This window comes from Artibeus jamaicensis, unplaced genomic scaffold (genome assembly GCF_021234435.1).
Source record: "Artibeus jamaicensis isolate MK-2021 breed Jamaican fruit bat unplaced genomic scaffold, CSHL_Jam_final contig_781, whole genome shotgun sequence".
NCBI classification, from domain to species: Eukaryota; Metazoa; Chordata; class Mammalia; order Chiroptera; family Phyllostomidae; genus Artibeus; species Artibeus jamaicensis.
This window is the reverse complement of record NW_026521968.1, coordinates 3,739,551-3,751,887: the sequence shown is the minus strand read 5'-3', so window position 1 is coordinate 3,751,887 and position 12,337 is coordinate 3,739,551. Positions and strand designations below refer to the sequence as shown.

The 12,337-nt window shown below is 36.6% G+C and overlaps 1 protein-coding gene across 2 annotated transcripts in view; it reads left to right on the top strand.

The window, feature by feature from the left end:
- Window positions 1–12,337, top strand: part of MAP2K4 (mitogen-activated protein kinase kinase 4) — a 126,682-nt gene that overhangs the window by 21,591 nt on the left and 92,754 nt on the right. For both annotated transcript variants that reach the window (XM_037155836.2, XM_037155829.2), the window contains one exon: window positions 11,302–11,404. In XM_037155836.2, the coding sequence (XP_037011731.1) occupies window positions 11,302–11,404 (103 nt within the window). The remainder of the gene's footprint in view (window positions 1–11,301; window positions 11,405–12,337) is intronic.

The following is a 12,337-nucleotide window of genomic DNA, read 5'->3' as shown; positions in this document are numbered from 1 at the left end:
ATCACTGCTTTGAGTACCTTTATTTGCACTTTATAACATCATAAAGGATAAATTCTTAGGAATGGGGTTACTAGGTTAATTGTAAGGATATTTTGAGATATTTGCTAGATATTGCCCTCTTAGAAAGTGGACCAATTTATATTTGTAGCAGTCACTTGTTTGTTTAATCATTTGTCTACTTTCATTTGTTTACTGAACAAATGTTAAGGATTTATGTGTCCAGTGTAATTCTGGGCATTGAGGTGCCTAAGAAATAGAGTTTCTGCCCTCCTGGAATTTAGGGTTTGGTGGGGAAGGCAAATGTCAAATAACCACAAATAGATGTAAAAGTACAGCTGTGTTACAAGTTCAGAAGAGACTATCAACTTCTTCAGACCTTTGTTAACATTAATTTCAGGATTTTTTAAATGTCTATGTGGTATTAAAGGCAAAAGCTGAATTTTAATTTGTTGGTTAACTAGAAGAATTTGATGATATTTTTCATGTTAATGGTTCATTTGTATTTTTTGTTTGTGGGATATTTGCTGTCATATTGTTACGTAAAGCCATTATGTTCTGCCCCCACCCCTCAGTTTTTAATTGCAGAAGGCAGTGACTTTAGCTGGGGCTATATAGTTTAGACAAAGGTATATATATGTTTTGTACCTCATGAACCTGGAGCCCCACAGGAGAATTTGGGACCATGGAAATCCAAAGCCAAGATTCTGCTCAACAGAATCTCTTTGAATCTACCTTCATGACTGTGTAGACAAGCATCTCTAGGCCTATTTATTTCAGTGAAGCCTTGACCTTTGTGCTGTGTGGGTAGTCCCAGCAGGGTCTTCCTGCATCAGCTGGCTCCCTGTGTGTTTTCGAGGAGTTTGGACTAATGGGGACTTGGCCAATTTAGCCTGAGGAATTATATTTGCTTGCTAGTAGTAGACATCTGGCTCAGAGTCTGATCAAAAGCAGTGCTGGTGTTGGTTTTAATTAATTGCTAGCTTAAAGGTGTGGCTCTTATAGAAAGCCATAATAATGATACTATGCATAATTGAGTTAAAATTACTGGTGGTCATAGAAGGGTTCATGTCACATTAGAGTGAGTTGATGGTTAGCTGAATCAGAGTGAAGAATCAACTGAATTTCTAACATTAGGTTTAGACAGCTTTTAAGGCATATTGTGAGCTTCATTCCATGAAATTTACTATGGTAGAAAATGAGCTTAAATTTTTTTTCCTTGTGGGTAGATCAACTTGGGTTCACATTTTGGGCTTTTAAGCCTGCAGATTCTCCCTAAAGAAATCTGTTAACAAGAGCCTCTTAGTAAAATGCAGTTTGCAATAAGTCAAATGCCCATTTTTGCCTTTATGTGGAGTCTAAGGATCTGCTAAGAGCTGTTATGCCTTTGTGTCAAGGCAGCGCTCCTTCAGAAACTGATAGATGAATAACAGAATCTTTGATATTCCAGGTTAAAAAAAATCTTTCTCCCCAAAGAGAGCTCTATGAATTACCTCTCACAGGTCAGGAATGCTGACAGTGCATTACTTCTGTTATTTCTTTGGCAGCTAAGCCTGAGGTCCAAGTTGTCAGATGAGGAAAATGTTTAATATTGAGGCAGCATTGATTGGTGTTAGGGAAATAACCACCCTAAGTCAGGTATAGGATCAGAGACCTCAACATAATTGATAATAAAAGCTGGGAAAAAATGAGTGACAGTGTAGGTGGTATTGTTAAACATACATACTCCTTTATTCCTCCCATGACCCCTCTGAGGAAAGTGCTATTATTAATTTCACTTGGTAGGAATGGGACTGGGTTTGAGAGGTGAAGTCACTTGCCCAAGAATGTATATAGCTAGTAACTAGCAGAGTTGAGTTTCAAAACTAGGTAAACTGGCTCTATGACTCCATGTTGGTTTTTCTATGTTCTAATTGAATGCCACTGGAATACTGGATTTTAATAGGATTAGGGATTATGGGATAGTACTTTAAACAAATCTATAAAGTAAGCTGAATTTCTTTTCCTGTTTTTCACATTTTTATTGGTTTAACATGTATCAGACAAACTTTTCCCATTTTTTTCTTTTTAGAGAATTTAATAAACTAACTTCAATCAGTTTTAATACTTACATTATAGAAATTACCACTTTTTCATAGCTACTGTTTATCAGCCATTATATTTTTAAGGTATATAATAACACTCACCATAGCAGTGCTGCCGGGTAAGGGATTGGATTTACAGATTTGTAAATGACTGGACTGTAGAAATATACTTGTTTTTATTCTTACCAGTATTCCAGTGGTGATCATTTAGCATCTAGCAAAAAGAATTTTCTTCCCTCTTCCTACCCTTTAGCCTCTTCTTACCACATTCCTTTATAATATATATTTTTAAGATTTTATTTATCTTTAGAGGGGAAGGAAGGAGAGAGGAGGAGAAATATCAATGTATGGTTGCCTCCCATGCACCCCCTGCTGGGAACTGGCCCACAACCTGGGCACGTGCCCTGACTATGAATCAAACTGCGATCGTCTGGTTCGCAGGACATTCCTTTGTAATATTTTTTAAGCTTTGTTTTTTAAATATATGTTATTGATTATGCCATTGCAGTTGTCCCATTTCCCCCCTTCATTCTCCTCCACCCTGCATACCCCTCCTCCATTTCCCCCCTTTAGTTCAAGTCCCAGTTGTCACAGATTCTTTAGCTTCTACATTTTCCATATTATTCTTGCCCTCCCCCTTGTCTATTTTCTACCTACCATCTATGCTACTTATTCTTTGCACTTTCTCCCCCTTTCTCCTCCTCTCACTCCCCTGTTGCTAACCCTGCATGTGATCTTCATTTCTATGGTTCTGCTCCTGATCTAGCTGTCCTCTTAGTTTGCTTTTGTTTTAGGTGTGGTTGTTAATACCTGTGAGTTTGCTGTCCTTTCACTGTTCATCTTTTTTATCTTCTTTTTCTTATGTAAGTCCCTTTAACATTTCATATAATAAGGGCTTGGTGATGATGAACTCCTTGAACCTGACCTTATCTGAAAAGCACTTTATCTGCCTTTCCATTCTAAATGACAGCTTTGCTGGATAGAGCAATCTTGGATGTAGGTCTTTGGATTTCATGACTTGGAATACTTCTTTCCAGCCCCTTCTTGCCTGCAAGGTCCCTTTTGAGAAATCAGCTGACAGTCTGATGGGAACTCCTTTGTAGGTGACTATCCCCTTATCTCTTGCTGCTTCTAGAATTATCTCCTTTATTTTAATCTTGGCTAATGTAATGATGATGTGCCTTGGTGTGTTCCTTCTTGGGTCCAACTTCTTTGGGACTGAGCTTCCTAGACTTCCTGGAAGTCTATTTCCTTTGCCAGATTGGGGAAGTTCTTTTTTACTATTTGTTCAAATAAGTTTTCCACTTGTTGCTCTTCCTTTTCCCCTTCTGGTGCCCCTATAATTCGGATGTTGGAACATTTAAAGATATCCTGGAGGTTCCTTAGCCTCTCCTCATTTTTTCGAATTCTTGTTTCTTCATTCTTTTCTGTTTGTTTCTTTCTTTCTTCCTTCTGGTCCACTCCATTGATCTGAGTCCCAGTTTTCTTTCCATCACTATTGGTTCCTTGTGCATTTTGCTTCACTTCACTTAGTGTAGCCTTCATTTTTTCATCTAATTTGCAACCAAAATCAACCAGTTCTGTGAGCATCCTGATCACCAGTGTTTTGAACTGTGCATCTGATAGGTTGGCTATCTGTTTGTCACTTAGAAGTATTGGCTCTGGGGCTTTGAGCTGTTCTTCTGCTTGAACCATAATGTTTTGGTCTGCTCACACCTGTTACATTTGAAGGGTGAAAGCTTAGATGTTCACTGGGGTGGGTCAGCCCAGTAGCTGGGTTGTGACTAGGGGTGGGGTCAGAAAGGGAGAAATGGCATTTGTTCTGCTCTCTTTCTCTGCTGCTACCCACAAGCAAATTGAGCCCTTGTGGTGCTGTTTCTTGGGTGGGTGGGCTTGTGTTTGTTTTAGGACCCTGTGGGTCTCCCCAGTGAACTCTCCTGTGAGGCTGGGAGTGTCTCCCGGCCCCTCAACCCCTGAAAGTTTTTCCAATCAGTGCTTTTAGGCTTATTTCTCATCACTGGGGCCCTGGGTTGCGTAGTCTGTCTCACTGACCATTTTTAAACCTGCCTGGTTTCTCTTTGCACAAATGTGTGTCTGGGGTCAGCCAGCTGCCTTGCTAGCCTTACTGGGTTTTCATCTCGTGCCCTCCTGGGTTGACAATCACTGCCACCTCCTGCTGAGACTCCTCTCCACCGGCCGGCCGCCGACTCCACCCCTCTTACTGGTCTGGATGAATGGTTTGTTGTTGTAGGACTTCAGTACAGTTCAATTTTCTGTATGTTTTGGTTGTAATTTTGTTTCTAAATCTTTGTTGTCTTTACATTTGGTTGTGCAAGGAAGTACAGTATTTCCACCCACGCCTCCATCTTGGCCAGAAGTCTCCTTTATAATATTTTTAATCCTTACCCGAGGATCTTTTTTTTTTAATTTGATATATATAGAGAGAGAGATCTGAGAAATACTGATTGGTTGCCTCCTATACACGCCCCAACTGGGGATTGAACCCACAACCTTTTGGTGCACAGGGCAATGCTCCAACCAACAGAGCCACCTGGCCACGGCCATATTCCTTTATAATTTTGGGGTCACATTGCTTTGTAATTTTGGGAGGGAGGATGCCAAACCAATATCTGTGGATAGGTCTGTTACCTCATGTATCTTTTTGTCTTTACTGCCTGGCACACTAGCTTGTGTATAATTGTGATATTTCTGCATGTATGGCTATGTAAATTATTACATTGGACTTCCTCCAAATCTGTCTTACACAAAAGTGTTAAAATGTGTTAGAAGAGGCCTGTTAGCCTATTTACTTGGTTTCTTAAACTGAAAACAATTCAGTTTCCAAAATGCTTAGCTTCATGGATGAATAACTTTTATTTTATTGATTCGAGTTCAGAGTTTTAAGTGAGATTAATGGAATTTTGGAAGTTGCTCACTGTTATGTATTACAGAGTGGAGGAGGAGAGGGGCAACATAGTATTAGCTGATAGTAGCTCAGTTAATACTTGGAAAGCCTGAGATTGCAAGTCTAGAACAGAACTGACAAATTTTTCCAGTTCTTCTATTCCAAGTCTAAATTCCTTCCTCTCTTACTCTTTTGAACTTATGAAATAAATTAGCATACTCATTACTGTACTAATAATTTAGGCAGAAAAGGAAATGAAAATAAGTTCTTGTCTGTCACTTTATTTCCTCATTTCTGAAATTGTTTGAATATAAAGTTGCATAGTTAGAATTGTGTTTCTCATTTCATAACCAATGATTATAAATAACTTAAAAAGTTATTCTGGATTCTCTTTCTGTTTTGAAAATAATGTACTAAGAATTAAAGCCAAGAAAGAAATGAGACTTTAAGGCAACTCCCCTTCCCCAGCTCAGGTAGGATGCTCTGAATACTTGCAGGTCAATCACCAGACTTGTACATTGTACTTTAAGTTCTCACTTTTTTTTCTTGTCTACACTGGGTTCTAGGGAATTCTCTCTGGTGGCAGTGGAAGTTCCTTAGAAGGACTGATTATTTCTTCCTAGCTCTTTTGGCCTGTGAGTAGTGGCACAAAAGAGCATCTGTTTAATTTTCATGATTCTGTTTGTGGGTTGAGTGGTAGTTCTGCTGGTCTCACTGGAGCTCTCTCACATGTCTGCATTGAGCTAGTAGGCCTATTGGGGCTGACTGAGCTCAGCTGGGACAGCTGGTGCTTCTGGACCTCTTGTTCTTTGCTTATCAGGGAAGCTAGACTGAACTGCTTTATGTTTAGACTCGTTAGTTTTCCAAGAGGGTGAAAGTGGGAGCCAGGAGGCCTCAAGGCTTAGCTTTGGAAGTCATTAAATATCCCTTGTTATATTCTTCTGGTCAAAGCAAGTCCCAAGGCCAACCCAGATTTAAGAGGTAGGGAAATAGACTTTATTGATGGGAGGAACAGCAAAGTCATATTACAGAGGTGTAGACACAGGAAGTTGTGAATTATTTTAGTAACCATCTACCACATAACCCACATTGATTTGTTAGTATTATATCAGAAAAGCCTCCCAGGCAGGCGTGGCTCAGTTGGTTGGAGTGTCATCCCACATACCAAGTAGTTATATGTTCAGTCCCCAGTTGGGAGTGGGTATGGGAGGCAAGCAAACGATGTCTCTCTTTCACATTGATTTCTCTCTCTCTCCCTTTCTTTCTCTCTAAAATCAAAAGAAATTTTTAAAAATTAAAAGAAAAAAGCCATCCTCTAGAGGCAGGTATTATACATTACAGGTCCTTTAGTAATCTTTATTGCCATCAGCAATACGAACTTTGCTATTACTATTTCAAATTTGGTGAAATCATATCAAAATGGTGTTGAAAATATGTAGGTGGACTAAAATATTTTAGAGATGGTCTCCATTCTAACAAGTTGTTGGGGAGGGTTCTGGTTCTCCCATTCTGGCCATAAGGGTAACAGAATCTTGCTTTCCTATGATACAATAGAAGGAAAGAAACCCACTAGGTTGTATGAGAGGGTAGTGCGATATTGATTTTTAAAAATCTGATAATTCTAATTCAAATTAGTATTTGTTGAAATGTTCTTTTGTTCTAGTTACCTATTATAGGTGATTTGCAGAACTCAAAGATAAATCAAGATAGTTAAATATTTAGAACAGAAAATTGTTTACAATTTGATGATGGGAATAGCCTTGAGGAGGAAGGGAGGGGATTACAAGGTAGATCCAATATAAACATAGTATCTCTCTGAGGATAAACTGGTTTTGATGGTTTTGGAAACTATAAATAATGCTGCTTCTTAATGAATAATGAAGAAATGACACTTTTTCCTTATCTGTGGAAGGCAAAAGAGAGATGCCTTGGTAACCTAAATTGCAGAGAGTAGTCATCTTCCATATTTGAGTGTCCTGCCCTTGGTGAGTGAGATCTTTGGCCAAGGTTGTACTCAACTGTTGAATCAGTGTTACTGATTATGAAAGTGATGCTTAAGGTTTGTGTTGCTTAAGAAGATAATGGAGGAAGAATCACCAGGGCTCTTCATCATCTTGCTTAAGGTAAATAACTGAAAGATGTCTTCCTTCCAACTTCAGTATTCTGTGAGCCTGTGAGATGTTCTGTGGTGAGAATTAGAGGTAAATATAGACTTAGGCTTTAGTGAATATGGATATGCTTGAGCAAACCCTTGTTCTTCAATAATAGTTATGAATATTCTTGAAGATCTATGCTTGGGAATGCTTTTTCATGAGAACCCTTAAGAACGAAATTGTCTAAGATGATGCAAACAAGATTTTTAAATAGCTCTGGGTGTGCCCTTGAGGGAGAGCTTTGAAAGGAAGATTTCAAGGGTTGTGTGGAGATTGGTTCCCTCAGTTCTGGAGTGGCTGAGTGGGGCCTGAGGCTGCTCAACTACCTAGGCTAGCCTCTGGACTATCTATGATTCTAATTTTCCCAGTGTGTTGAACAAATGTCCTCATTTTCTCTATAAGCCAGAACATGAAAAAAGTTAGGCAGGACGTAGCAGTGCTTTGGAAACGTCTGGGGATGTGGACAGAGACTGTTTTTCCTATGTCAGTCAGGCTTCTTGGTTGCAAACAACAGAAACTTAGGTCTAGCTAATTTAACCTACACTTGAGTTGTCTGTCCATATCAAATTTATTTCCAGATCAATAAACATTTGAAAACATTTTCTACATAAGGCACTGAAATTCAGTTTAAGTCTATAAAGTGAATTATTTCTCATAGGAGAGAAGATATTTTCTCCTGCTATACAGATAATTTAAGATGTTTGATTTTGCCTGTTTTCTGTCCTGTTGTAGTTAAAGGAGATTTGTTTATCTCTGCCAATTGGTTCAGAATTAATTACTTGGTGACAGTCTCACTAAAGGGGGAGTTATAATTACAAATTTATAATCTTGATCAATTACTTTAAACCCTATTATACAAAAATTTTAATTCCTGTTACTTTCTAACAATCTCCACAGGCCAATTACAGTGTCACTTCTTTCCGTAGACCCTTTTCTTCCTATGGAAGTTGTAAAAAGTTCATATTGGTCTCATATCCTATTTGTAGTCTTGTCATTAAAAATATTTGAATACAGGTGGCAGGTTGCCTTTAGGGTTCAGTTTTTGGGGCCCTTGAGAAAGAGAAGTAAAGATAAGAAAAACCAGTCCTAAAGAGGTTCTTAGAGAAAGTTAATGGGAGAAAAGATATTTAAACAAACAAATATAAAAGGCCCATGTATACAGATCTACAGATAGCTAGAAATATCCTCTCTAAAGTATTGTAAAAGTTGCCTCTTTCTATCCTTCCCCAAATCTCACTCACTTTTGATTGACTTCCTGGGTTGTTCCTTTCCTCCTCAAAACTGTCTTGTGAGTTCATTAAACTGATCATCATCATTTGGCGAGGTGGGCCAGGGCAAGGTAGGAGCACTACTAAGAACAGGCTATGCAGCTTAATCCTATCCTAAACCCTCTGGCACCAGTTTTAGGCTCTGTTGTCTCTGCTTAAAGAGGCTTTGAACTTTTATAGAATTATTTAGTGGATTTTGTTAGTGAAATATCAGAATATATACTTGGATATTTTTCAAGATAGTTGCATATGTTTCTGAAGTATAGTGTGTTTAAATCTAATTTATGCAAGTTAAGTCACATTCCATTACATGTGCTTATTTATTTTTGCAGTCAATGCCCTTTGAAGACCCCAATTTATTTGTGTTTAAATGTGAATACAATGCTGAAAAAGTCTCTCTCTCTCTCTCTCTGTGTATGTATTATATATAAATATTTATTTTCAATAAAACAGTTTTTGTTTTAATTAGAGTAATATTATTTTGTTTGCCTGCAGAGATTAGCTACTGTTACCTCAAATTAGGCTTTTGAAGAAAGGACCAATTTTGTTACTTTTCTTTGGAAAGTTTCACAATGATTCTTTGTTGTGTTATTGTCCTGCGTTTGATCCAAGTCTTTCATCAGTTTGTTACCATACGGAGATCATGGTTTGGTATACTGGGTTGTTTCAGACATATACCACATCCCAGGTGGTGTTCAGCTTTTGGTTTGGGGTGTTTGTGGACACTGAGCTTGTTCCAATTTATGATTGCACAAGTCTATAACTGAGTGTTAAATCTTTAGAAGCTTTGCTGTATAAAGTAAAATTCATAGATTCCAGGGATCAGGACCTGATATGTTTGGGATTTACCATTCAGTCCACTACAGTCTGCCTTCCGGCCCACAGATATTCATTCCATCTGCCCTGTGTTCAAAATGCATTCACCCAATAGGTCAAATCAATACATCACCTAGACTCAATTGTGATCCACGTCAACACAAAATTTGTCTCTATCTGTGGACCTAGAAATGAGAAGATAAGTTACCTGTTTCCAAAATACAATTGGTGGGCCAGGCATTGGGTAAAATTGATGAGAGAATAGGAGACAATTGAAGGATGAAAGGAATCAGCAGTCCCAAGCAATTTCAGAGTTCAGCAGGGCAAATTCCGTCAGGTTTCAAGACCTGAGAATAATCCTCTGCCTTTAAATGTTTACTAAAGACAAATTTCCAAGAAGTAAAGGAGCATATTTATTTAAAAAATTTTCTTGTATATCGCCTTCACTAGAAAAGATGTATCAATGTACTGTTCCACCAGCAGTGGCTTGTGCTAGTGGTTATTTTACCTAGTCCCTTAGATAAATATGTTATCACTAGAACATACATATGTATATGTATACAATAAAACCTGAGTGTTACCAACCTTACATGAACAAAAATTAAAAAAATTTTTGTTAATGCCTTTTCATAATTCTTTCATAATTTTGCTTTACTACTTATACTCTCACCAATTTTTAAATTTTCCTTGATTTGTGTGATGTCTTTATATAGAGTTTCTGATTTTGTATTGCAAGGATTTTCCCAAGTTTTCATTTTAATTTTTTAGTTTTTTTTTTGTGTAATATACAGAATTTGCCTTTTAGTAGTCACATCTGCCAGTTTTCATAGAGTACCTTCTGCATATATAGTTTGAATGTCCTTCCTTACTTTACTTGCTGTCAAATAAAAATAATTTTGAAGTGAATATTTGGTACCTGAAAGGCATAATATGGCGTTAGTTCATTTCATAGTATGCTTATTTCTGAAAATGGTGTGTCTGGTCTTCGGCATTCACATCCTGTAGAAAGCCCACCCCTAAAACCAGTAATCAGGGCGCTGTGCTCTTCCCTGCAGTCTTGTCCACCTCTCACAGCTCACTCAAATGCTCAGGTCTCCACGAGTGCCAGGCTGAACAGAGTGAGCTCTCTAATACATTTTTTGAGTCCACAGAGATGGGGAAGTATTTGGATTGGAGAGATGTTGTTTGATTAGGTAGATAGATGTGTAATAAACTATGGAGAATGAGTGCTGGAAAAGGGATCCTTAAAATGTCCATGAACCCAAGATGGGCTTAAAAATGCTTAAAAATCAAACTCTGCTACAAAGTTTTCATATACTAGAATCAGTCATGTTACAAGCAGTATTACAGCCTGATTTTAATTATAGAGAAAAAAAGTCTGCATTATGTAGAAAAATAGTCTGTAATAGACAACGATTAGTTTCGGGTACTTGGACTTGTATATAAATATTTTATAGATGTATATACAATATTTTATATATTTTTGTTTTATCTTCCCTAAATTTTCTGGTTTTTTTAATAATGGATATTGTGTGTTTAATACAAAACATTGATATCTCCTTCCTCTTCACCCCAAAGAAATTGCTCTAAATAAGTGATTATTTGGCATACCTTTGATACTAATTTGAAGTTGACTCTACCATGATATTTTTTACCCCATTATGGTTGCAAATGCTTCAGGTTCTGCACTCAGTTGTATATATTACATTTGAGAGAAAATGATATTTGTTAAACTAAGGCATTAAAGTCTAACACTAGATAGGTAGTAGTTTAGCATTTTTTAGTATAACTGCTGAGGTAAATGATTTTTATAGTGGTGTTTTCATTTGCAAAAGTGTTAGCATCTTTGAACAATATAATCTTGAAGTACTGAGCATTGTTTTCTATTTTACTGGAGCATAATGAATAATATTTACTTTTTCTTAATTCTGAGAAATTCTTTGCTGCCTTTCAAAATACTATATTAACTGTATGTTAAAAAACATTTTTCTTCTTTTTGGTATGAATTTCTTATGCCCTCAGAATAGTACCTGTTTTATAGTACTTGAAACTTTTACTTTTTATTTGTTATTTCTTAGGTAAACGCAAAGCACTGAAGTTGAATTTTGCAAATCCACCTTTCAAATCTACAGCAAGGTTTACTCTGAATCCCAATCCTACAGGAGTTCAAAACCCACACATGTGAGTATATCTGTAATCAAATAAAAGACTCAACTCAAGCAAAGGTTTAAAAGTTATTGTATTTTATGAATTTTTTTGAGTTGAGAGGTTGGTATTTCCATTATTTTTATGGGCCATTGAGATATTACTATTTGAACTTAAATAAAAAGCTATTTGCACTATAGTCTGAAGTAGGTAAGCACAATTTTTGTTTTTAAAGTTTACTTGAAGGGAAAAATAGCTGACGATTCAGATATATTTATATCTTTTTAATTTCCATATCACTGAAATGAGAATATTGTTTATACCTTTCTTTCTGGATTTCCAGTTAAATTGTAAGTGGTATTTAGGAAATTTAATTCTCTCCTGTTGATCTGCAATGATCATCTCCACTGACTAGGTGACAGAAAAGAACCCATTCTTAGTAAACCTACTTTCTGTAAGATTTCCACATCACAGTCAATTGAAACAATGTGTGTATGTCAGTGTACAGATGTCAGTGATTAATTTTTAAATTTGTTCCCTAAATATTTTTATTGTAAAATAGATATAACATCTCAATGAAAGTATTAGAAACATCTGTTTATTTAAAACAATACTTTCAGAATATTTTACAGAAATCTTTGATTGAATTGCTGTGTTAAAAGATAATGTCTTTCCCCAGAAAATCCTGTCATGAACCAGGGTCAAAAGGAATGGCTTTACATTTATTTATATTCATGTCCAATAAAAATAATCTTCACTCAGTTCTGGTATTAAGAAGTATAAAGCAAATGGTAGAAACTATGGTTTAAAAAAACTGTCAGAATAACTTATTTTATAGTTTTCAGTAATTTCTCAAGAATTTATATTTATACCTTATTGGACTACAGGTATATTTGTTCTTCCCAAAGAGGCATTTTTGTTGCTATTTTCTTGTTTTTTGATGTTAGGTATCCATTGTATTTACAAACA